Genomic DNA, 25,563 nt, shown 5'->3' with positions numbered 1-25,563 from the left:
GCATGATGTTCACAGCTTAATGAAAATTGCTTGCCTGGGTTTATTTCCCTAATGAAATACATAAATACAAGTAACACAAGTTCAGGACAATATATGTATTGATGCAAAATATTTTAAATCATGTCTTCTCAGTGTCCACTTTTGTGCCTAAATATATGTGATTTTCTTCTGTTACAGTGCATCTGTTTTTTCTGTGTCTTTGGTGTGCTCCTCAAAATTTGTAGCATGGTGTTTGGTTGATAGCAGAGGATACACAGCTTGAATAATAGGATTCTTCTGTGTTTGAAGGATTCTCATTTTAAGATCAAATTAATCTCTCCCACTTTCATTTTCTTGCCCTGTCTTTCTGTCAGCCTTTGTTTCTTACCTCCTCCTTCACCCTTTTTTCTTCTCATGCTTTGTGGATGTTTTATTTATGCAAAGTTTAATCTTAGTGATTTTGGTTTTTTTCCTGACCTGGTTTGGTATGGTGGGCATAAAACTGGAAGATTTACGTCTGTAGTTGTAGGTATGTGTCTGAGCTGAATAAAGTTTTTCTTAATTTTCTTGTTGAAAAAATTAGTTGGGCTTTCTTTAAATTGCCTCATACTTCTTACAGTAAACTTTTTCTGTTGGGGTGTGGGGAAAGCTGGTGTTTTTGAACCATTGGCTGTAACAAGAGGGCAGATGTCTGTATGTTCCTGTGTTGTCCCCAGCAAGGAAATCTTTCTAGGTAGGGTTTCTCTCAGGGTAGCATGTTGCAGCCTGGGGAAAGGTGGCAGCTGGGGAGAGTCGATCACCAGGAGATCAGCGCTGTCTTTGTCAAGTTGCCTCTGTGTTGGGATGTGAATATTGTCACATACAGCCTTTAGAAGGTCTTTAAACCTCATGTCCAGACGAGGAAAAGGACTTCTGGTAATAATTCTGTTTTCCATCAGGGACCGTGGAGGTACTTTGCTTGTACTCATCATTGCTTGAACATTTGAAAAGGGAGACTGCTTATTTGCTGATGCGGATTTCTCATTAAGACATGGTTTTCTGGTCTCTGTCAAGTCTTCAAAATCATTCTGATTGTTCTGAGAGTCCAAAAGTTGCTGATAAGTGGGATACTCACATGGAATACTTTTTCTTAACGACTTAGGAGGCCCACAGCAGACCAACTCTTCACCTGCAAACTTGGAAACTAAATAGAATATAGAACAAATCAGATCAGCTTCTGCTGGAACAGTATTTTCAAGAAAACATGTTATCAAATCAACTTCATCCTGTAATAAAAATCAGCATTTGTAAAGGCATAAATAAAACTAGATCTTGACACAATGAAATTTTGCACTGATGATTTCAGGCAGATGGTGATCTGCAGACAGGCAATTGTCAGTTTTTTGGGTGGGTGAACAGTCTTAAATGAGTCTCTCTGCATAAAATTGTCTGGCTTAGTTTTATTGAGTACTATAGAACTAAAGAATCATTGAATAGTCTGGGTTGGAAGGAACCTTAAAGATTTTATTCCAATCCCCATTCACCATTCTCTAGATCAGGTATCTCAGAGCTCCATCCTACTTGACCTTGAATATTTACAGGACTGGGGCATCCACAGCTTCTTTGGGCATCATATACATTTATGCTTCTGGGGATTTTTATCACACTGGTTTAAACATGGCACATATGTAAATAGCTGTGGGGGTGCAATAACTGGAGCAGAAGTAAATTAGGATATGGAGTTTGATTATCCAGTGCTGTGTGTCTTCTATATTTTGAGACTGTGGAAAATGATATCATGATATGAGTACAACCCCTCACTGAGTATAGTGAAGTTGTGACACTTGCACCATGCTCACATTCATCCTGGGAATGTAGAAAAATGCCCTTTTGTACCAATAAATGTCTGTTCTTGGAAGTCCTTAGAGATACTAGTACCATTCCAGAGTTGCTCTTGGAGGAAATAACTTACACATGGATGTAGAAAAGCTACTTGTGATCAGTATCTGTGGAGTGCTGATTATTTCACCTGATCAAAATGAAATCTATCACCAGATTTGGGCCTGGGAAACAATTGCTCAAAATACCCGGAATTTCAAAACAAAATGCAAAGATATTTCTGTAGCATTTTCAGGAATTTTGTTCCCTTTTTTTCCTCAGACAGATATCTTTTTACCCTTTTGAACCAATATGCTGAGACTTATTCCAGAACAGTACCTTTTGACAAATTTTCTCGGTTTCCCAATGCAATTGTAATCTCATCTTCTTGAATAGCATTTTGCATTGCCAGGGTTAGTGCAGTGGAAAATGCCCTACTGCCATAATATCTGAGGTTTTCCACAGTGTCCATTTCAGCCTTCTGGGAAATGTTAGTTTCTGATTCTTTGCTCAGCTCTTTATCAGGATCAATATTGTGTTTTTCTGCTTCATGTTCCCCCTGTAAAATGACCAGACACCATTTGATTTGAAGGGAATAAAAAAAGCACCTAAATTTTAAATGAAATCACTATAAGGTGTAATGGGAAATCTTGTTCTCATATAAGCCTTAGATACACACATCAACATTTCGTCTGAACAGACCCTATGCCAGAGCTTCTTCCTGAAAAAAATTAATTTTATTCCAATTTTATTCCAATCCCCATTCACCATTCTCTAGATCAGGTATCTCAGAGCACCATGCTACTTGGCCTTGATTATTTACAAGAAATCACACCATAAGGTGTAATGGGAAATCTTGTTTTCACACAAGTCTTTACCCTTCCTACTAAACTAAGCTCTGTGATGAGCTGAGTCCTTTGTGTGCTGCTTCTGTCATAGAACATCTCCAGGCAGGTCTGGCACTACTGAAACTGAAATTTCTGAAATGTAGTTTCTGAAACCAAGGCAACTACCCACATGGATATTCCAGTCCAAGACTAAGGTTTTTTTGCTGCTCTCCATATCATCTCTGACAGACTCACTTTGTTGTCACATGGCTACCACCTCAATGATTATCTCTAGTGACTTTTGTGTTTTTTACTGCCATACCCATATAATACAAACTTCTTGCTTCCAGAATCAGAGAGGTAATTAAGTTTACTATGGTGTGCTTATATTTTTCATGGTATTCTTCTAATCTTTGCATTTCAAAGTACTCCCCTTGTGAAAAATATGTTTTTACTCTAACAATTTTTTTTTTAAAGCTGGGTGTAACCTGTGGAGAAAAGGCATTTTTGATACCTTGAACGCACTTTGTGAGTTAGCAAAAATGTTTGGAAAATTTTGAAAGGCCTCAAACCTCCAATTTGTGGGGTCACTCCATCCTTCCTATATATTTCTAGTACACAATCACAATTAGGGAAATTATTTTAAGAGTATTTAGAAAAAGAAACAAAACACGTTTAAGTTGACAACATATTGCTAAAACCACATTAGATCAATTGGGAATTTGAGATGTCATAAGTATTTTAGGCTATGCAATCAAATAGTCTCCCAGGATTTTACACACTGCTAGTTAAGAAAACAAATTTTCATCTTACATTTTGCAAGCTGTCACCTTATATACAGTATATCAGAAAACTTGCCATGACTGGTTTTACTGCCAGACCTCTTAAGAGCTAATTGGTTAAGCACCTGGGCAGGAAGCTTTTTGGCAGAAATGCTATTTTCTGCAAGGACTAGCTATAAAGTTCTGGATGGCAAATTGTAATCATTAAGGCTCCCTATTCCACAGCAGAACACATAAAATGTAAATACATTGCTTGGAGAAACTACGATGCATAAAAGGACAGGCTGTGTTTTAAGTTTATCCAATGACTTATGGCTTAAATTTGAACATGGAAAGGATCTTATGCTTCTTTAAGGGTAAAGCTTTCAACAGACTTTTCTAATTGCAGCCAGAAAAATGAGAATCACATCTGTTTGCATCCAACAAAACTATTATTTGCATGTTCAACTGCTAACTTCTGTGTACAAGGAGATGGTGCAAATACAATTACTCATATCATACTGGTTTTTCAAATGCAGGGGGCTTGTACATGAAAAGTAATTTCAACAGACTCTTTTTTTCAGTTTTAGATTAGAATTTCTTCTGTAAATTTTTCCCCTGGAAATTGTATGTTCCTTGGTATTGTGTGAAAAATCATATTCTGCTGCCTGGAGTGGGTTGAATGTACTGTTTTGTGAATATGCATTTGAATTCTAAGCAATGTTTGGGCTGATTGTGTTGGTAGAATATTTTATTGCTTGTTATTCATAGGCTTTATCATGAACGCAAGAACTTTTCTTTTTGTGGTGATATTTGATATGTTTTGTTCTTTTTGGACAGAATATTCAGAAGAGCTGGATGCCAACTTTTAATACAAGTCACTGAGAGGAAAGTAGGTTTCTATTTTGTTCCAAAATACCAGAGTATTATTTTACTATAATTTTGCTCTTTTATAGATATTAGCTGCCTGTAAATATCTCTTTTCATAGGCAGACAGAAATATGCAATAGTCTTTATGGTCCTAGAAAGAAATAGTGTAAATAAATGGCAATTCGTTTTCAGGTTATTTCATTTTACCTGTGACTCTTAATTTTTACTTGTCTGTTTCTATAATTTAGATTTGATCTATATGCAAATTCTAATTTTTGTGCTTTAATTTTACACACACAAGCTGTCTTGTTGAGCTCAGTGAAACTATCCATATCCTTAAAGTTAAAGCAGCTGCATGCCTTTGCAAGATCTGGAGAGCTGAAATGAAATAATGTGATTTAAAGATGGATCACACACTGCTAGTAATAAATAGCAAATACTTGGCTTTATGCAGAATATAGAGAACATCTATCTATGCATTTTGAAATATCCTTGGCATAATTTATGACACAAATATCAAATACCCATGCTGTTGTAATTAAGCCCTAGTAACATCAGGATTTCAACAAGAAGATGAATAAAAAGTGGGAAATTTCCCGCTTGCATTCAGTCAGCAATCTTTGCTCCTCTTCCTCAGTTTCAGCTCTCTGTGGCTGGGTGGTCGAAGAAGTGCATTGCAGCCTGCCAAAGAGGTGGTTGAATTTGGCCTCTCTTGGACCAAAGCAGAGAATCCTCCCCCAAGATAATGCCCTGCCAGCTGCCTCCTTGCACGGCATGGGCCAGTCTCCAGGGAGGCTGGGGCTGCTCTTGGCTCTGCCTCTGCCCAAAAACGTCATGCCACGCGTGTGGGGCTCCGCCCTGGCATCCAAGGGATGCATTCTTTTCTTTTCCCTATATACTTCCCATATGCTTAGGGCTAAGTTTTGCCATTGTGCAAGGATGTGCATAAAGTAGCTTTAGCTGAAGAACAGGCCAGAGGATACTGGAAAAATAAGAGCATTGATTGAGTAAGAATGCCCAGCTTGATTTCTGAGCCAGCCTTCCTCTCTTTCTTCCCTGTTTTTCCCAAATTTACCAACCGAATTGCTGGTAAATACAAATATTATTGAATGTTGGTGAAACTGGTATAAAGTGGTAGCACTGATAGCCATGATTTAATAAAGCACCTGAGGAGGACTGATTGCACAGGTTAATTATGCAAAAGACTTGAATAAGAAACAATAAAGAGATCATTACTAACTGCAAAAACTTGCAGAGCCTTACTACTAGCAAGGGAGAAAAATTAATTTCCATAATAGAGGAGAATGTAAGAGGGAATAGAGGGACAAAAATAAGAAACAAGTTATGTAGAGTGATTATCTAGAGAAAAAATAATGAGTTTACCAACAGGCTTAGATAACAGAATGATCTCTAAACTGTGCTAGTAGCAGGCTTTGTGTCCATGAGTTTAAAGGTAGCATTTACAAACATTGTGCTGATGGATAAAGGGCAACAAACTTTTAATGACATGAAAAGATGGTAGAAGCTGGTCTGTTCTAATTTCCTAATTTGTATGTCTTAGTAAGAGATATTGGAAGGTATTATTTGTGGTAGAATCCACTCTTCCAAATTTAGACATTTATCTTGTTCCTGTATTTTAAGTTCTCAGCAAACATGTCCTACTAAAAGTGAGTCATTTTCTTGTCCAATCATCAAAGGGAGAATCTGTTTGCAAATTTAAGAAAATTTGTGTACCAGCATGGTTTTGTGATGCAGAAGAAAGTTCTACACCCCTGGGAGTTATGGGGAAGGTGTGGAAATGGGGAGTTGTGATATTACACAATTGAATAGACCCCAGGGTGCAAATCCAGTCCACGTGCTTAAGAGGTGTCCCTGCTGGATTTAGTTCAGCAAGGGAAGTGTAAAGTCCTGTTCCCAGGCACCAGCATGAGCTGGGGCGATCAGGCTGGAAAGCAGCTGGAGGTCCTGGTCAACACCACTTTGGCCATGAATCAGCAATGTGGCTGATGGCACCCTGAGCTGCAACAGGAGTTGCCAGTGTTGCCAGCAGGTCAGTGAAGGTGATGCTGCCCCTCTGCTCAGCACTGGTGAGGCCACATCTGGAACGCTGCATCTGGTTCTGCACTGCTCAGTAAGAGAGACATGGACATATTGCAGAGAGTTCTGGGCCACAGAGATGATTGAGAGGCTGAAAAACACACAAGAGTTTCCCTCTGAACATCAATAAACAATTTTTCACTGTGAGGGTGACCAAGCACTGCCACAATTTGCCCAGGGATGCTGGTGGTCATCTTTGGAGACAATAAAAACTGCCCAGATATGGTTCTGGGTAACCATCTGTAGGTGGCCCTGCTTAAGCATGGGGGTTTGATCAGATGGTTTCCAGAGATCTCTGCCAACTTCAGCCCGTCTGTGATGCTGTGATTTTGTGAAAGTCATCACTGTTTTGTGCTGGAAGCTGGTCAGATTATTTTGCGTCAGTACTGGTTTGGGTTTAAACCTTTAACTGAAAAAATGTCAACACAGAGAAAGAAAATGTCAATCACTCCTTTGTTAAACTTCCCCTCTTTTCCTCCTTGCTCTACCAAAAGTTTCATTCTGCCTGGGAAATGTATTTACTAGGACTTCAAAACAATATTTTTTTAGTGTTATTAACTTACAATTATAGCTATTTTAAGGGTTTGAGCTTGAATTCAGTTTGAGTCTCTGCCTAGAGGGCATTTTGGATGTCAGGAGTGGCAGGAAGGATCACAGACCTCTAATCAGCTTGCAACTTTATGTACATGATCACTTCCCTCTCCCACTCAGGTAGTGAAAGAGGTCATCCACGACACGAAGCACTGCCACTTGCCTGGAAGGTTGCATCTCTGCTGGCTGTAAATCAGCTTGATATCCAGAGGTATTAGAAAGCTGGTCAATAGCCTTCACAATATAGGTCTTTTTGACTGACTTATGATTTAGCAGATCCTACTTAAAATTGTAATATGAAAAACATCACATATGTGAAGAAAAGCCTCCTCTCCCTAAGCATGCACACACACACACTCTCCAACTCATATTTTTGAATTATGGCTCTGTCTGCAGACACTGCACAGACTGCTGCGACCTTGGGGCTGTGTGCTGGCATGGAGATCTGGATCTGCTCAAGCTCATCTGAATAATTTCTAGAGGAGTCAACTGGACCTTCTCAAAATACAGCTTCTCCAGGGTGAAGGCTTTGAATGGGAGGCTAATCGCTAATGTGTGTGTTTTTGTAGCTGAAACTTTTCCCATTGCACTTGTGTGTTAGAAGCTGGAATTTGGCTTCCTGTCTGCCTAGTTTCTGCCTGAAGCAAAATTTTTATGGCTGAGCTGTGAACCCCTTAGTGGAGACGGTTGTAAAAGAAAAGCTTACAGCCTTTTTGACTAATTGTGGCCTTACCAATGATTGCCATAATTTTTTAAATTTATTTTTTAAATGTTTGTCCCCTCTGATCTCACTTCATGTCCCCAAATGAGCTGGAGCTGAAGTGTGAGAATAAGATACAAGGGTAAAATATTAAAAAAAAAAAAAAAAAAAAAAAAAAAAAAAAAAAAAAGATGCTGGGAAAAGATTTTACAACTTTCACAGCTTCCCACTCACCTCCCCAGACTTTGGATTAAACCCTCACAGACCAGTCAGAAAGGAAAGAGATGGCAAGGTCACTGAGATGCTAATGCTCCTTTTCCCAATGGAAAAGTAATCTTATATGTAAAACATATAATAAAACAAAACAATTCTCAATCCCATTACAACCGGCAGCTCATTTTAAAAATTCATTAGTCATAAAAAAAGTATATTTATCTCTGGGAATAAAAAACTCATAAATCAATCACCTTGGAGAATGCCTGACTGTAGCTTTGAGACTGCACTTGGATCTGCAATTTAATAATTTTTTTTTGATGAAATTTTCCCCATTTCTTGGATAATCACCTTTTTAATGTGTGCTGCATAGCTGCTGCATTGCTCCTCATAAAAATCCAGGGAGCCCTTTATGCCTCCTATGGCCACAACATCTTACCTGAGCTCTTTTGCAGTCTTTCTGGTACCTGAGCAGTTTCTTAAGCAACAAGCAATAAGAAGACATGGCAGGAGAGGGTCTGTTATTTATTAAACTGTTGATAACTTCTGAAAGACTGAACTCCATAATGTGTGTCATGTAGTTTAAAACAACAGAATTCAATCCACAGGGGCAAAATCTGAAATATTAGGAAAAAGTATTTTAATACAAATGATGTGACCAGGTACAATGTCAGAATTTACAGTAAGCAGACAATACATTTCTTGTGATGCAGCTGGAGTTGGCTAAGTTAATTTTACAGGCAAATTGTGATCCACAGTTGTGCAATAATCTTCTTGTCTGGCTATGCTAACTTCACTGCTGGGCTGAGGCTCTGTTACTGCATCATTAAACATCCTATTGTTGATATAATTGATTACTCTGAAAAGACACCCACCAGGATTAAGCTTGAAAAATTAAAATATGGAAAACAGCATTTTCTCATTTTAATCAAATATGTATTTCAGTTCTCAGTCCAGTAGCCTCAAATGAATCAAAAGGGAGATAGTGTGTGTGCATGTACATAAGAAGACAGAAAAGTATCAAAGGCAGGAAAATCTTGAAGGACAAAAGAGAACTAAAGAATGTACAGTAGGATTCTAATTTTCATATAAATCTGATTGTGAAATAAAACATGTTTTGTTACAAGGATAATTGTTTTACTCAGGGGCTTCTGTGAGTAGTAAAGTATAGCAAAGGCATTATAGAAATCATCCTTTGATTATAAGAGTCCTGAGACATTTTTTCAAACTTCAGTATGAATGAGAACAGACAGGTGAGGGAAGGAAGGAGGGCAAAGGCAGGAGCAGTGGAGAATTCTCACAGAAATTGCACAGAGATTTCTAACAGTTCTGGCTGTGACTGGTAGAGGATCACCATGGCAGGAAAACCTGCTAAGAGTCCTCTAGACATCAATACAGATGGTGCAGATTACACAGGACAAGTGATTATCTTTTTCAGTTAGTGTGAAATACTGACCTTTACAGAACAGTTTAGAAATAAAATATGTGACCCATTACTAGCTAGTTTCAGCAGTGAGTATGATGTAAAAAGTCCATCACTGAATTTAGGCATTTAAAGACATGAAAAGTGTGCTTTGCAGCCTCCCAATATGAAAGATGAATAACATCTTGAGAGTTGGCAATATTTATGAAGTGTTATGTTGAACATATCTACTTTAAACTTTTATAATAATCTTAAACCATAAAGTGCCTTGCTGAGAAAAAAAATGGAGACTAGTTAAAAACTAGTTACAAAGATGGATGAGAATAAAAATTATTAGAATAACAATAACTTTGGGGTAATATAAAAATATTTCCTCAGGTGGGCATGAGAGACCTAGTTTTGTAGGATAGGATTAGAAGCACACTGCAATTAGTGGCAGCTGTGAAGCATGTTAGGAACAAAATTATTGATACAATGGATATAAAGAATTCTATAAGGATGTTTCCTCTTAAGTAAAATTTACTCACAGTGAGAAGTGTTGATGCAGTGTTTTCTGAAGTAAAACTGTCATTTTGGAACAGCACATACAAGATAACACAAATCTTCTAAAACAAAGAAACAACAACAAAAAAAAAGAAATCCTAAAACCACTTTCCTCCCAAATTTCCAATCCTGAAATCCCAAGGTAGAAGACAGATAGCAAAATTGTTACCTGTTCTCATAGGCAGCAGCATTCAGTACTGTCCTGGTGAAACCTTCATTCAACCATTTGTCTTTTATTGCTTCTTTGACTCCAGGCCTCTTAGCAGGGTCGGGCTCAAGTAGAGACTGCATGAAGTGTACAGCTCCTGTGCAGTATTCCAACAAAATGGCTTGTTTGCTAGTAATATTTCACTATCTGACCACTGCATATTTTTCCTGCTTCAGAAATGTGGTGTTTGCTCTACTTCTCCACACTGTAAGACCCTCAGCTAAAATTCAGTCTCTAGGGCTTTTTTTGAGTCTGCTGTGGTCCCATAGGGTGACCCTTTTCCCCCAAGGACAGGGTAGGCAGCAGTGGCCAAACCATGCTGGGATGCCTGCTAGGGACCTTTGGATGCTGCTGTAGATACAGTACTGGAACTCAGTTCCCAATTTGCTTGATTGACCCCAGTGAATGCAGCCTATGGCACCAGCTGTAATCTCAGCATCATGCTCGCTCAGCATTTGATCAGGCCCCTGAGAAGGGGCACTCCTGTGCCAGCTGACTACTCAGGAGTTCTGTTCCCCACACAGAGAAGCCAAATGCATGGATAAAACTCTCTCCTGTGCTCACATGATGTGCTGTGCTTTGGCTCCCTGGAGTTGGGACAGAGAGAGCTCAAACATTCCTGTATGTCAATCACTCAGCTCCAACACTGCATAAAGCCCCTCTCTTTTTTAAATTTTTATTTATTTATTTATTTATTTCTTCTTGGGAAAACTTTACTGAATTCTTCTGTATTCCTTAGGGAAGTTTTGAAATGAATAAAATGGCAAGTGAGCATTAAACTGGGAACATACTGCTCCTTTCACTTGTAATCTCCTTCAGAAGAATTTAGATCTAAAGTATGCAAAGCCAGTTTATTACTGCTCTCTCAGTGAATTCCCAGTGGGAAAGGAACAATGGAGTTATCCACAATCATCCACTAACTGTGTGGGCTTTGTAGAAAAGCAGAGATAATGCATTTATTAGTAGAAACTATAACAATATCATAAATAAGAAAAATTAGAAATAAAATAACTGTAGCTATGGAGGGATTCTACAAAAATGAAGCTGCTATCTGGCAACTGATCTCCAAAAAAAGAGAAATAAGAGACCAATGCACAGACATTCTTGACAGCTATGGTAGATATCCTTATTCCATTTACTAGGGGTGAAAAAGAAATGGAATCATCACATTATCTTAATTCTCCAGACTAGATGCAGCTAGCTTGGTCTGGAACAGTCTGCTGCTTCCCAGTGCCTGGCTGCAGGCAGCTGCTGAAGCTAATCTTGGTTACTAGAATCATTCTTGCCTCACATCATAGCCATGCTGCTCAAAACCATGGGGAGATCTGAACTCTTGCTGGTAGAGAGCTGGACAAAACCTCACTCTGCTCTGCTTTCCAGCTTTCCACCCTAACAGATGTGACAAGGGGCCTGAGCCTGGGATGGTCAACAGAGAGGATGCTACTCCATCTCCAGGTGGAGAGAAAATAGAGACTAAAGCCAGAATGATATAAGAATCATTGTAAAGCAGAAGAATTTTGAACTTTGAGGAAGTTAACCTTGCATTGCTGGCTAAGAGCACATGCACTTCAATGTGAATTCTGGGGTTTAGAGAGACACAGGTTGTAATTCAGGCTAGAATTTTAGAGAACTGTCCTTCTTAGTTGTCCCAAAAATACTTCATTGACTGTACCTTAATAAAGATTGTCAGTAAAATTAATTGAAAAATGCTACATTTCAGCTTTTTCTCATGAAAAATATGAACAGATTCTCCACAAAAATAGCCCTCCTGTGTCTTCAATAATCTCAGTGTTGTAGTGTCTGTCAGCAGCCAAAAGATAAGGTCTCCAGGAAGAAAATATCTAAGGTTTAGATAACTTATTTGTGGGAAAAACAGGAAAGAATGCCTGGCTGTGACACACAGCATGGGACATACTAAATATGGCAGTGTTCTCATTTATTGCAGAGCTCCTCCATTTATGTAAGTGCAATGTACTTTTTATTCCCTCTGTAAATAAGAACCAAGAATAATGGTCTTTTGAAAAGACAACAATGTTGTTTTTCTTGTAGTCTGGGATAAAGTGATATTGCCACAGCCTCAAAAAGTTAATTCTAAATGCAAACAAGGCAACTGGAAAAGGTACATCTTAATCTCCAGAAGACTGTGTTATTGCTAAATTCACATAATTATATTACATTAAAACTTTTTTGCATTGGTATTCTTTATAAAAACTGAAATGCTTTACCAGGGGAAATATCTGATGGAATAGGACTGATTTCTCCAATTAGCATCTTTTGATGTAATTGCTTGATATTAAAAGGTTCCACTGTGAAGGGTAATGTGCCAGTTAACATAGCAAACATGCTCACACCTCTGTCAAAAGAAAAGACAAACATCAGAGCTCCATATAATGCTGATAAACACTTATTTAAAAATCTCACAAAACTATGAGTCAGTTTGCAGAGAGCTGCTTTCAGCATCACAAATGAGGTTACAAATTACCTCTAAGCAGAAATTTGTACTGAATACACATCTTATGCATTTTATTTTTTTCTTTGTGTAAATGCCATTTTATCTAGAAAAGAATGTTGTGGGAAGTGTGCATAAAATAGTGTGCAGTGAGTGATGGGAAAGCCTGCAGTGTTGAAAGTGGAGACCTGCTGTTTATTTTAAAAATAAGCTAATTGGAGTGACAGTGTAATGTACCCAGCCCATCAGAATAAAGCATTTTGGTTTGGAGGCTGAGTGACAACATGGAACTGGGACTGATGCAATAGATCTTGTTCCAAATAGTAATTCAGTTCTTCTTGCTTTGCTCAGATTGCTAAATTAGGTGTGACTTGTGCCTAGAAGGCTTTAGTTTGGTAACAGCTTGCTGTTGGCTGAAGACTAAAAACTTTAACTCTTGCAAAAGACTAACAGCCTGCTAGCAGCAATCAGCAAACTTTGTGAAGGTTTGCCTTCAGTCTGGAAAAGCACCAACCTTTGGAAAACTTGTTTAGCTGTCCTGAGTTTGTGGACACTCTCCATGGTACTTCCTTGCTCCAGCTGAACTGCACCACCACAGCAGCACTGTTCTTCACCACAGAATGAATCACTGAACCATAGAATGGGTTGGAAGGAATCTTAAAGGTCATGCAGTTCCAATCCCTGTGCTGAGGGCAGTGACACCTTTCTCTAGATCAGATTGCTCAGACCTCCCTCCAACTCTCCTTCACTTTTTCTCTACTGAGCTCAGCAGAGATGATAATGTTAGAAATTCAGGCAATTCTAATTTAATTGACTTGTGGCAATTCTGATTTAATTGGCTTGTTGTTACACTAGTGCAGATGATATCTGTGAAAAAAAATCTGTGGTGTGCTCAACTATGATTTTTATTAATGTGTTCTAACAATTGAAAAACGTGATGGAGCTGCCATCTAAAATCTCTTTTAAAACATTACACACGGTTATAGCTAGTAAACACTAACACACTTGGTAGTTAATTGTAGATGGAATCTGTTGCACGATAAATGTGAAAGTTTATTAGCCATAGCAAACTGCTTCTCCTCTGTCCTATTGAGCTATCTGGATTTGTTTGAATACAGCAGCTGTTTCATCAATTCAGCTGTTGCATGGAAGCCAATCACTTTGCAGTCTCCAAAGAACCTTTAAAATCTTCTGCACAGGAGTCATGATTAGGCAAACAGGCACTGCAGTTCACTGTTGCATCTCAGGAGCCTTGGCTGTACTGGGTTTGTGAGTGTGTTTTTGACTGACTGGCTTTCTGGTTCTTGTAATGACTCCTTGTTGGTTCTGCTGCATAAAATCTGTCTTTCCACACTACACTGAAATATTTTGATTCTAGAGCCCTATCAGTTTGTAGTCCTTTACCTATTTTATGACAATAGAAGTAACTTATCTTTTCAACAAATATTTTAGTCCATCAGAATTCCCTTTCCCAGTATGATAAGGTGAAAAATTCCAGTTTAAATTTTTAATATGCTTTATGCCTGAGGTGCAGAATCTGTCTGTGTTAAACACACAGAGGGCCATATAGGCATTTTAAATATACCTTGACCTGTTATTTGCTGTTTATTAACAGAGTGAACTCAGTAAATGGTTCTAAGGTTACCTCTTTGCCCTCATTTCGATATCTGAAATGTGAAATCAATACCATCCTATTTAAGTGCTGACAGCATCCTCTAGACCTGATTAATCTGTGCTGTGTTTCAGAGCAGCACTCTTGAAAACCAGACATACATTGAAGTAGTTTAACTTTTAACTTCATTCTTAACTTTTTGTACCATTCATACCTTGTAAATTTAGAAGAAGCTGAGAATAGGAATCATGGTTAGATAAACCCCCAAATATATAGTATGTCTGTCAGAACAGGTCTTGAGAGGAATAATGTACTTTATATTCTTATATAAATTCCTATATAGGAATAAAGGAATATAGTATAGGAAAACTTCTATTTTAGGCACCTGAACAAGATTCCTGTAGAGCAAATTAAAACTTTGTCCTTTGTGAACACACTTTTTAGTCTTTTCTGTTCTTTACACAGTCCCCTTCACTGCTGAGAACTCCTCAAGGAGACTCTATATCCTCATAAATAGTCAGGTGTGCCATCCCAGTTCAGAGCAGTTGTGTACATCCAGGCTTTCCTTTCCTTTTTGCAGGTGTCCTGAATGAAGATCAAATGCAGCATTGTGTGCTAAACACAATCATAAAATGGTTTGGGTTGGAAGTGACTTAAACATATTCTAGTTCCAACCCTCTGTCATGGGCAGGGATAATTTCCCCTGGACCAGGTTGCTCAGAGCCTCATCCAGCCTGGCCTTGAACACTTCCAGGGATGGGGCATCCACAGCTTCTTTAGACAACGTGTTTCAGAAACATAAGATCATATCCTTTAAATCAATATCCTTGTGGGGTGAGATGGGAGGAGGCATTTCTAAACCAAAAGGTGCTATTACTCTAAGAAGCCTTGTGAGCTATTTGAAATCCACAGGAGGCACATTTCAAGATACTCAGGTGGTTTTTTTTGGTGTTTTGTTTTGTTTTGTTTTGTTTTGTTTTGTTTTGTTTTGTTTTTTTTTCTGGCAACCGTTCCCTGATACATCTGTTTTTGTCTTTAATGCTCCACAACTGAATGCCACCAACCTATTTATATCAGTCTAATCTAAAATAATAAGTGCTAAGAGTATTTCAGTAGTACATTTTTAGGTCTACTTACATGGACCAGACATCTACCTTTGGACCATATTTCTTATGAGCAAGGAGTTCTGGGGCAGCATAAGCTGGACTTCCACACTGGGTATGTAACAGCTCCTGGGAGAGACCGTCAAACCTTGCAGTATTGCTCAGTCCAAAATCTGATGGTCACAAAGCCAAAGGCAAAGAAGTTTCAGTCTCTTTCCAAATTACTTTAACTTTACCAATTATCTGAAAATAGGAGAAACCAGCAGGTAATGGTAGCATCTATTGATGTCTCAGCTGTGGATGCCAATTTGGGTTGAATAAACATGTCATGAATTAGAAGGGGACTTACAGTGAAGTTAACCAGCCATGGACCTGGTTTGGTTGATTTTGTTTTAATTATTTTGGTTTGCCTCTGTTGACTGCACAAGCTTAACAACACAGCCACATTAGCATGGCTTAATAAGCTATGACATTGGGCTCAGCCCTTTGTGCTTTAGCCCATGGTAAATGTGGGGGGAAATGCTAACCTGAGCTTCTTTGTGCATGTGCATGTGTGCAAGGGGCACGAAAGAGAAAGGTGTGATTGTGAAGGACTGGCTGGCTATAAAACAGGGGTGAAGAGTTGGTGCCTTTTTTTTTCTGAGGTGTTAAGCTTTTAAAAGTTTGGGAAACACTGGGTTAAACATGTGGCTTCTCTGAGATTTAGCATCCCTTGTGGGGATTTTTCTGTGAGGTTTCCATGGAATAAAATTAATGTTTCTCTGAGCTGTGTTAACTGCTTGCTGCAAATTCTCTCATTTTAAAAAATGCTTGCTTCACAGCCCTAGCAATATTTCTGTTAGTGACCAAAACAGTCTCTCTTTTTTTTCCCTAACACATACCAAGTGATGAGGTCTCTAGCTGAAGTAATGACTCAACAGAAACTAATGTATCCATACCTGTGTTTCACCCCAGAAGATTTATTTCTTGGTCTACAAATCACTTCTGCTAGGAACAGTTTTCTACACATAAAAGCTGTAATTGTTCCTTGGTTCACCAGCAATACACAAGGGAAAAAAATAGGCAAAATTGTTTTTCTTACTCTCTTAAAAATTTGTTTCAGTTAAAGTTTAAATAAACAAGCTGTTTAGTTATACTTCATAACTTGAATTTATTCTAAAAGCTCAGATATGTTTATTGAATAATCACAAGCTCACTTGTCAAGTATGGTGTTTGAAAAGTAGCTGAAGCTGCAAACACACACAAAAAGCAGAAAACAAACCTCATAGATAACAATGCACCTACCAATGATTTTGATGTTGTTGTTCTCATCAAGAAGAAAATTTTCTATTTTTAGGTCCCTGAAATTAAGACAGAAAACAAATCTTAGGATGCCTGATGTCCCAGCTAAACATTTGCAGATAGGTTTTGGCAAAATTTAATTGAAACTATAAACAATAGTTGTGCAAAGCTCTGCCTACAATTGTAACAAGATCCTTATTCCTTCCTGAAGTTCTTGGTCAGGAATATGGACACTATCTTTATTTCAGGGAATATTTAATATTTTTATATTTTATGAATATACATTTAAAATAAAAATATTCATTTTAGGAAACATCTGTTTACTGATTTAGACTCTTTTTTTAATGAAATGCATTGACATTTGTGTAAACAGGATCAAGGAGGATGTAACTCAAGCTGAAAGAAAAATGCTGGCTCAGGTACTTGTGTGAGCATTTACATATATCCAAATTAAAAGCAAAAGTCAGATAATGCCTCACTGTGTGGAGTGCCTGAAGTGATAACTGTAATATTTTTCATCATTGAGGATGTGTAATTTCAGAGCTGGGAGCCAGTCAAAGAGCCTGTGATGCTTTGCTAGGTCCTGAGTTTGCCTCCCATCTGCTCTGAAGGTGTGCAGTGCTTTTGTCAGACCTTGGAGAGCAAGCCAGAAGGAGTGATAGGAGCAAGGAACAAGGGCTGGATGGACTGGTGCTGGTGCTGCATGAAGAGCACTGCATTGCTGCAGGGGATCCAGCCTGGAGGGGGTCATGATGGGTGGTTTAGGGGAGCATCCTTTTAACTCCATGGCTCTGGATGGGACAGCATTGCATTCAAAACCCTCCACTGCCCCAGGCTGAGAATGGGAATGGGGATGGTTTTAATGATATCTCTTTAATAAGTTTTAATTTGAATAGCATGTTTTCTGGAGTGGCAAATTAGCCAGTGCCCAAAAGCTGGGAGGCAGATTTAAGGTAAGTTTGTTCATAGCCTGTCTGTGTCATAACCCTACGTACTGAAATGCTGCACTTTAAAATTATTTGTGTTTCAGGCTACTGTGAATGTGACACTTCTATCAGATCTAGCACCCCACAGTGCACTCTGATGGCTTTTACTCATTGTCATTAAATAATGTTATGCTGGATTGCTGCAACCGCTATTCTATAGGCTGAGCTGACTACTCACAGAGTTAATAAAAATGTAGACTTTCTTGCCTGAAAAACCTGATAACGGTCACTATGAAAGTTTACATAATGTCAGAAGTTATCTTACATGAAAGATACATCATGTTCCCTTTTTTCCTCCAAAGGAAACTTTCCAAGGAATGCTGTAAATTTAAGCAACACCATGATTTTTTTCCTCCTCATTCCCATGGGGACTTCAGAGAGAGAGAGAGCCTAGAGGGCAGCTTGTGATGTTTCTCCAGGACTTTGGTTCAGTAGGCATTCAAAGGGATATATGACATTTTTATATGAGGGAAGGGAAAATATCCAGGAAAAACAGCCAGGAAAAATTAGGAGCTGTACAAACAAGTTAGTTACTGTCACCTCTCAAGCACCAGCTGTAGGGTTGGTAGCTGACTGTGCATGCACCACCCCAATCCCATTGCAAGGCAATGGAATTTAGCTTACACGTCTTAATTTGGGGTTTCTAAGATCAGATGCATTACCTCACCACTTGGCCATGTCCAGGGCGGGCACAGGGATAGTAAGCAGAACTCAGCTGATGAGTGTTAGCTTGTGGAGCTGTTGAGCCAGATCTTGTGCCTGAGCCTTCTTATATCTGGCACAGTAAAATGCTGGGAGTCAATGCTCTGTCTTCTGGGTCATTTTGGCAACTGTGACAGAAGATCACCCATGCTCTTGCATGGACAAGAAAGGTTATTACCTTTACTCTGAAATGTGAACTCAATTTAACCTGTAAGGATTTGTTGCATCAGTGCTGATTTTAGTGATGAATTGGAGAAGCAAAGGTTAAGAAACCAAATAGCTGTCTGAACATAGTGTTGAATTTCTGCTGAGATATATCAATTTGGACAACAAACAATATATCAATTTGGACTAAAAACAGTTACAAATTTGGCCAGTTTCTAATCAAGTATATTGCTAAAACAGCAGAAAGTATTGTTTTTTCTGAGACACATGCAGGATTAAAAATCAGTAATGCCCATAAGACACTTTTGAGAAAAGTAAATTAAATTATCACATTCCTAAGTGATGACCTTAGGCAATAGACCCTACAATCAGCAGACACCTCAATTCTTGGCACAGACCCAAGCATTGCCACACAATTATCCATCTCATGAATTCATAACTGGTGTCATTCTACCAGGATCCTCCCCATGGATCAGCAGCTGCTCCCAGTAGGCAGCTTGTGTACCCTCCTTTCCTTGTGTTAAAGCAATGCAAGGAGCTGAGCTTTGCTCAGTGCTTAGATGGGAAAACCAGAATGGATTTGTAAGGTAACTTTCCTACTCCTTCTCTCATCTTTCTGGAAACATTGATGCCTTCTTCTCAGAAGAGGATACACCCAAAATTATCCTTGCTGGTTTAACTTTTGCAGTGAGTTGCAATAAATCACTGCAGCTGGAGCTGAGCAGGGAAGCCCTTCCAGATCCTTCCTAATCTGCTTCTGGTAAGAGGTCAAGGCCACAGCTCTGAATCTCAAAGCTAGCAGCAGGTCACGAGTTGAAGTACTGCTGACTGAACCTACACCTGTGACTGGGCTCCTGCCAGACCATGCAACTTCATAAACCCTGTGACAAAGTGTTGGAGAGCCAGGAATGAATTTTCCTTTAGTAAGGGCAGTTTGATAGTAAATCAAGTCACCAGAGGAGCTCACGTCACTTTTTACCTGCCTATTCTCAGGGTGTGCAGCAAAATTCTTCACTCTCACAAAACTTTTCCAGAAAAGCATGAAGAGCAATAAAATAAAGAAGTCAGGCTAGTCTCCAGCTCAATGTGAAGAATTATTCCAAACAAAAAGATGGGAACAGGACCCGAGAAATTAATGGTGAATGTCGTCATGGGAAGAACATAAATGTTATGAGGGTGAGCATTGGAGAAATGCTGTGAAATAGATTAGTTAGAGAACCAGCAAGGCAGGGAGGTCAGCCTTGACTAAATGGGTGAAGCCCCTCGGGTTTGTTTTCTGGGGTTTTTTTTTGTTTTTGTTGTTTGTTTAAATTCTTTAGGTCAGATACTGACTACTTCTTTCTTGACCATTCCTTATTAATTGACAAATCCAATATAATGAAGTGCTGGACTGCAAACATTTAGAGTCACAAAGCATTTGCAAATGCTGAGACATCACATTTACAGTGTATTTGTTTCATGGTTGCTGTAACAATGTAGTCAACTGGATTACTTTTTAGGTCCTGTGGGCTTTCTTGGTGAGTGCATTTACCCTTTAAAATTAGGAATCTGATTGATTGTGAATCATTAAGTAAAACAGAAAAATGGTGGGAAAAACTGCATCTTGCCTATTCTTACAGTTAAACTGGAAGAATAGAAGAAGAATGGAGAAGAAAGGAAGAATTCTTCCAGCTTCTCCTGCTGCTCTTGGCGTATCTGCCAAGATCCCTGATAGAGGGGAAGATCAGTTCTCCTTAGGTGGGCTGCTCAGGTTCCTCTAGCAGTGACTGAAGTCATGATTTGTCCTCATAATGCAAAAGCCAAGATGGAGAGTCATCAACCTGTCACAGACCCAGATCTGCAGGACATGTCCTCTTCACAAGCAGTGGGCTGTGGTTCCTTGGATTTCTGTTCTGAGTGACGTATGGTTATTTCAGTATGTTGTGGCTAACCAAAGGACAACAATATTTACATGCATAGCCACACTGAAATATTTGAATTAGATACACATTTGTCATGAACTAATTCTGAGATAATTGTGGGAATGTATTGGTTTGTTGTGCTCATCAGCTCTTGTCCCTGGGATAAGTTATCTTTTATACTTTACTGCCCAAGTTGTTCATAACAACTCACAACAGGACTAACCACTACTGAGAATAAAATGCTTTATTAATGTGAGCTGAGAGAATATCGACTTCCTTGTAATCCTTCTTTTTATGATGGAAAGATAAAGAAATGGTGAAGAAGAGCACTCTATTTCTTGCACGCTTCCTTTTCTTACTGTTTGAAAGAGGAGAGACATCTTACCTGTGAACAATCCCCTGGCAATGCAGGTGCTCTACCGCAGACAGAATTTGCCTGGTGTATCTCCTTACTTCGGGCTCCACCAGCCTCTTTTTGTCACAAATTCTGTCCAGGAGGTCCCCACCCAGGCACAGCTCCATCACCATGTAATAGGAGCTGTCAGTCTCCAGGGTCTCGTACAGCCGAACAACGTTGGGGTGCTTAATCATCCGGTGTATCCGTGGCTCGCGCTTCATGTTTTTTAAAACATAGTAATCCTGCTTGGCTTTCCTCTTGTCAATGACTTTTATGGCTACCTAAATGGCAGGATGTTTGCAAATTAGCAACAAGCTTTGCGACAAGGATTAGTTTTCAGGAGGACATGGAATAAGATGACATGGGGGAGTGGCTTTTTTTGACATGGTGTTAATAATCAAAATCACAGAGGAAGATGGAAGAATGTGTTTTTAATTTCTAGTGAAGGCCAAAACAAGAAGGCTGAAATCTGTCATACCTGCCACTCCCACTGCATTAATAAAGATGCATATATGAAATATTCTGCAATGCAAAAATCCCTTCATGGTTGACTTATACCTGCATCTGAAAGGTAACAATTTTTTTTTCTAACATGCTCTCTTTTGACTTAGTCTAAAAGTCATACCAGATACTGGCTTTTATGGGCTGGGATTGGACTCTTTGCAGTTTGGGGAGCTAGCCAGACAGTATAGCTACTGAAGCCACAGTAGAAAAATACAAGTCAAAAAGTCACTTGAGAGTAGCCCACCTTTCCACAGTTGTGACTTGTGGTGTGTTATTTTAGCCCAACTGAGCTGGAGATAACTGATGCTATCTGTGTCCTGCCATATAAATATTTGCTGTTGGAATGGTTGGCTTTTCACTCGGTGTTGTCCATAGGTTTAAAGATCAGATGGCACTAATTGCTCTATGAGGATTAATTAGGCAAAGCAGATTTGAAATTGTTTTTATGCCAGCATTCCTTTTCTCTTTCAGCAGGAGGATATCTTTGTTTTATAATTGTGAAAATAGTTGCACTCAATATGTATTCACACATGTGATTGATTATACATAAGTAATAAACTGAATTTATGAGGTTAATTTATGAGGATAAGGTTCACACGATAATTCACTGAGTAGATTGTGGTTTTCAGATTAAACAGTCTGAAATTTTCTGCAGTAAATTAGTGTGAGGTTACTTGCAATTTCTAGTGCATGCTACCCTCTTGTTCTGAGCTTACCTTCTCCCCTGTGGGGATGTGCAGTCCCTCCATCACCTTGGCAAAGGAACCCTTGTTGATCATTTTGCCTACTAGGTAATTCCCAACTTGTTTGGAGTGAGGGAAAGTCTTCCCAGTCTCTTGGGGCATCTTGTTAAAAAAAGCAGGTATTTTTATATCCTGTAAGTTTTTCTCCCATTCTGGCAATATCTCATCCAAGTTGCCAGTATCTGTCATTTTGTCATCCAAGCCTGCTTTCATTGCCATGGGCATCCCTGGAGAGTTGGACTTGTACTGCTCCTTTCCAGATGTAGCTTCTGACCCATGCCAGATCCAGGTCTGAACATCTTGTGGTGCAAGTGCCATCCTGCTGATCACAGAGCAACAAATCCTTTTCCCCAGAGTCTCCAGGTCTGTCAACTGATCCCTAGCTTGGGCACACAGATCTGCTCAAGCAGAACCAAGTGGTGGATTATTAACCTAACCTGATATGCTATGCCAGTTAATGCCCCAGAGCTGCCAAGTCAGATGGACACATAATCCTAGCCATGGCCTGGGATATAAGGCTGTGTTCCTCCTACAATAGTTACCTAAACATATTTTCAGTGCAAGTTACACCAAGCTAAACTGAGTCACAATTTTCCTGACACACATATGGCTGGTGTGCAAAGACACAAGTTTACTCTGAAAACACTGTGGTAGCATGAACGCAAAGCTGAGTTATGCACCTGATGCTGTGCATATTGCTGGGTAAAACATACAACTATTTATGCACTTTTAGCACATTTAAGTACGGGTCTGACTCCAGGTCTCACAGAAGTCTTTTGTGTTTCATGGGATGTAATTCTTGTTCTCTTTCCAGTGAAGATTCTGTGTGTCTGTGAGCTTTTTCCTCTGTACAGCAATGACAAAAAAAAAAAAAAAAAACAAAAAAAAAAAAACCAAAAAAAAAAAAAAAAAGAACAACAAAAAAACAAAAAAGAGGCTTTTTCTTTCCTACAGCTGTTGTCTATCTATATCTGTCTTCATCACCTGGGTTCTTTCCAAAATCATGGAGAGAGAAAGGAGCTTTCCCAAAGAGTACTTTCACATACCTGCAATTTGAGATGGGAATTGCCATCTCTCTCCACTGACTACAATGTTTGGGACCAAAAGCCCTTCCCAGAACTTAGTGTGATGACAAATCCTTTCTCCACCCTTCATCACTTAGAGTTAAAAATAAGCAGTGTCCTGCTTGCTTGATTTGACTTGTGAAGCTCAATAAGGGCAAAAATTTCCCAGGATGAGTGAAATTTAGAAGGAATTAAAAAAAAAAAAAAAAAAAGGTGTTTAAGCTCCCAAATGGATTTACTGTTTTCTTTGCAGTTCAAACTCTCCTGGGTGAGTTCAGTGTGTCACCATCTGTATGCAGCTGCTTGCAGGCACAGGGCAAACACTTGTCTTTTAGTGTCTAACTTAAAGTCCCACAAGGTTGAACAGGTTGTCACACTTTGAGATATATCTGTGTCACACTTTGAGATATATCTGCTGCCCAGCTGGAATGGGACTTATGATGCTTTTAGCTATTTGTTACAGAAAGTCTGAAACAAATGAGCCTTCTTTTTTTTTTTCTTAAGGGAAGATCAAGGATTTGTGCTTACTATTTGCTCTGCCTCTTTCTTGTCTTCCTAAATCACTCTTCCTACTAAAAACAGGACAATAAAAGTGAGGGGAAACACTGTATAGAACAGAAACCCCATGTTTCTGGCACATTTCAGAAAAAAGGAAAAAAACCTCTTAAAAAATATAACAAACATTTAAAACATGATAGCTAGCTAACTTAACTATTGCTACTTTTGGGGAAAGTCCCAGCCTGACACCTTCAAAAACGTTGAAATCAAAAAGCTTCCAAATACCTTTCAAAGTTTGGGGTTTTTTTGGCACAGTGGAAAGTTTTTAAAAGGGGGGTAGGGCAGAAGGAACATAAGAGAGTCCACTTCTCTCTTAGGGAGTCAGTGGCTACTCATCACAAGCCAAATGAAGCTGAGATGCTGGATGAGAAGGGAGCCACCCTCCAGTGCTCGTTGTGTCTCTGCTCTGTGGTTCAGCTCTCATATGATGTGCTGCAATGCAACCTGAAAAAAGTGTGAGGAGAGACCAAACAGAACAGATTCCTGACAGAAAAAAGGTGCCAGTAAGGAATAATCTCCAGCAAGGAGAAGGAAAAAGGAAGGAATGAACATAGAAGGAATGACAACCTTAGTGGCTTCAATAAACAGCCTTTCTCCCCAAACAAGCCCTGTAGAGTAACCACCTTGTGTTCATTTGGGGTTGTGGTGGGAGAGGAAACAGTTCTGCTTCCTTGAGAATAAAACAAACCAAAGCAACAAACCTCTGAGTAAGGGCTACGATTTTGCTATCAATAAGTGAAAAAATTTGTTTTTCTATGAAATGGAGATTAGTTCCATGTTTAAGAAGAAAACTTTTGCTTTATCCCTCCATGTTCTTACTACCTTCTACAGAAACTGAAGAATGTTTCTCATGATACCTGTGCTACTGATCCAAAAAACATGAGGCCATCTGGGTGTAAGAGGCCACTTTATGTTAATGCCAGGCTCGTTAAACAGCTTCATTTGGTTCAGCAGAAATTAAACAGCACAAGCAGGAATTTGTCACTTTGCAGCCACCATCTTGGATTTCCTCTGTGAAGCAAAATCCTGCCTGCAGCTCTTTCCAAATCTCTTGTTTTACATTAGAGATGAGGAAAAGTGGCCCTGATTTTGCTATTGCAGGATGCAGCCTTGGCTTGATGAAAGGTTGGGTTTTATTTCTTGGAAGAATTCTTTTTGAAGCCCCAATTTATACTCTCGTGAATACTGCCAGTTTTGTAAGATCTAGTGTGAGATTTTTCAAAAGGGCCAAAAAGTCAAATTTTTAGAACTGTGAAGTCCCTCTGCATTGACTCAAGAGTTCCCCCAAAAACTAGATTTTTAGGACTGCAGACCATATGCCCTACCTAGAGATGTGCTTTCCACAGGTACTGAGCCATGCCAGCTTGGTGGAGTCTGTGCTGCTGTGCAGGAGTGATGCTGCAGTGGGCTGGGAAGCAAGGTGCATCAGTCAGGGGCAGCATGGAGACAGCTCTGGTTAACAGAGAGGCAGCATCCTGCTCACAGGACAAAGTCAGCATCTCCTGGATCAACATTGCCATGGAGATGTGCAGAACTAACGTGAGCATCTCTTTTCCAAGAATGGTGCTTTCATGCACACAGATTCTTTGGTGCTTTGGCAATGCTCCCCACTTCCTTGGCTTCCTCTTTCCCCACTGACTGGTGCTGTCTGCTGCTTGAGGTATTAATGGTGTTGGCTCAGGTCCTGAGCTTGGCCCACTGTGAAGGTCTTGAAGGTTGTGAACAGTTTGTATTTCCACATGGCTTAGGTTACCTGGCTCTAAGATGTAGGCTCAGCAGCTCTCCTAAGACTGAAAACTTTTCAAGTTTCATGCTGAGAAGTGGGGATTTCCTTCACTGAGAAGGAAATCCAGGATGGTGGCACCTAAATGTGGTGAATGGAGCAAATAATGGGGAAAAAATTGGTTTGAAGATATGGTAGGAGGAATTTAATCTAAATAGCAACTACACAGTCTATATCATAATAACTCTTAGATCCTGGAACCACTTCAGTCTGTGTTTTATAATGTACCAAAGATATGCCCTTATT

At 39.3% G+C, this 25,563-nt stretch overlaps 1 protein-coding gene across 1 annotated transcript; it reads right to left on the bottom strand.

The window, feature by feature from the left end:
• LOC306812407 (hormonally up-regulated neu tumor-associated kinase-like) lies at window positions 1-22,052 on the bottom strand. Its single transcript, XM_079326980.1, has 9 exons — window positions 21,886-22,052; window positions 20,654-20,946; window positions 16,518-16,573; window positions 15,268-15,406; window positions 12,295-12,422; window positions 10,031-10,166; window positions 8,335-8,512; window positions 2,176-2,395; window positions 1-1,162 (listed from the first exon to the last, which is right to left on the bottom strand). The coding sequence occupies exons 1-9, from the start codon at window positions 22,012-22,014 to the stop codon at window positions 414-416; spliced, it is 2,028 nt and encodes a 675-aa protein (XP_079183106.1). The 5' UTR covers window positions 22,015-22,052; the 3' UTR covers window positions 1-413.
• Window positions 22,053-25,563: the final 3,511 nt, after the last annotated feature.

This window comes from Erithacus rubecula (genome assembly GCF_903797595.1).
Source record: "Erithacus rubecula genome assembly, chromosome: 2".
Lineage (NCBI taxonomy): Eukaryota > Metazoa > Chordata > Aves > Passeriformes > Muscicapidae > Erithacus > Erithacus rubecula.
Note: the sequence above shows the minus strand (reverse complement) of the source record. Positions and strands in the feature narration are given on the sequence as shown.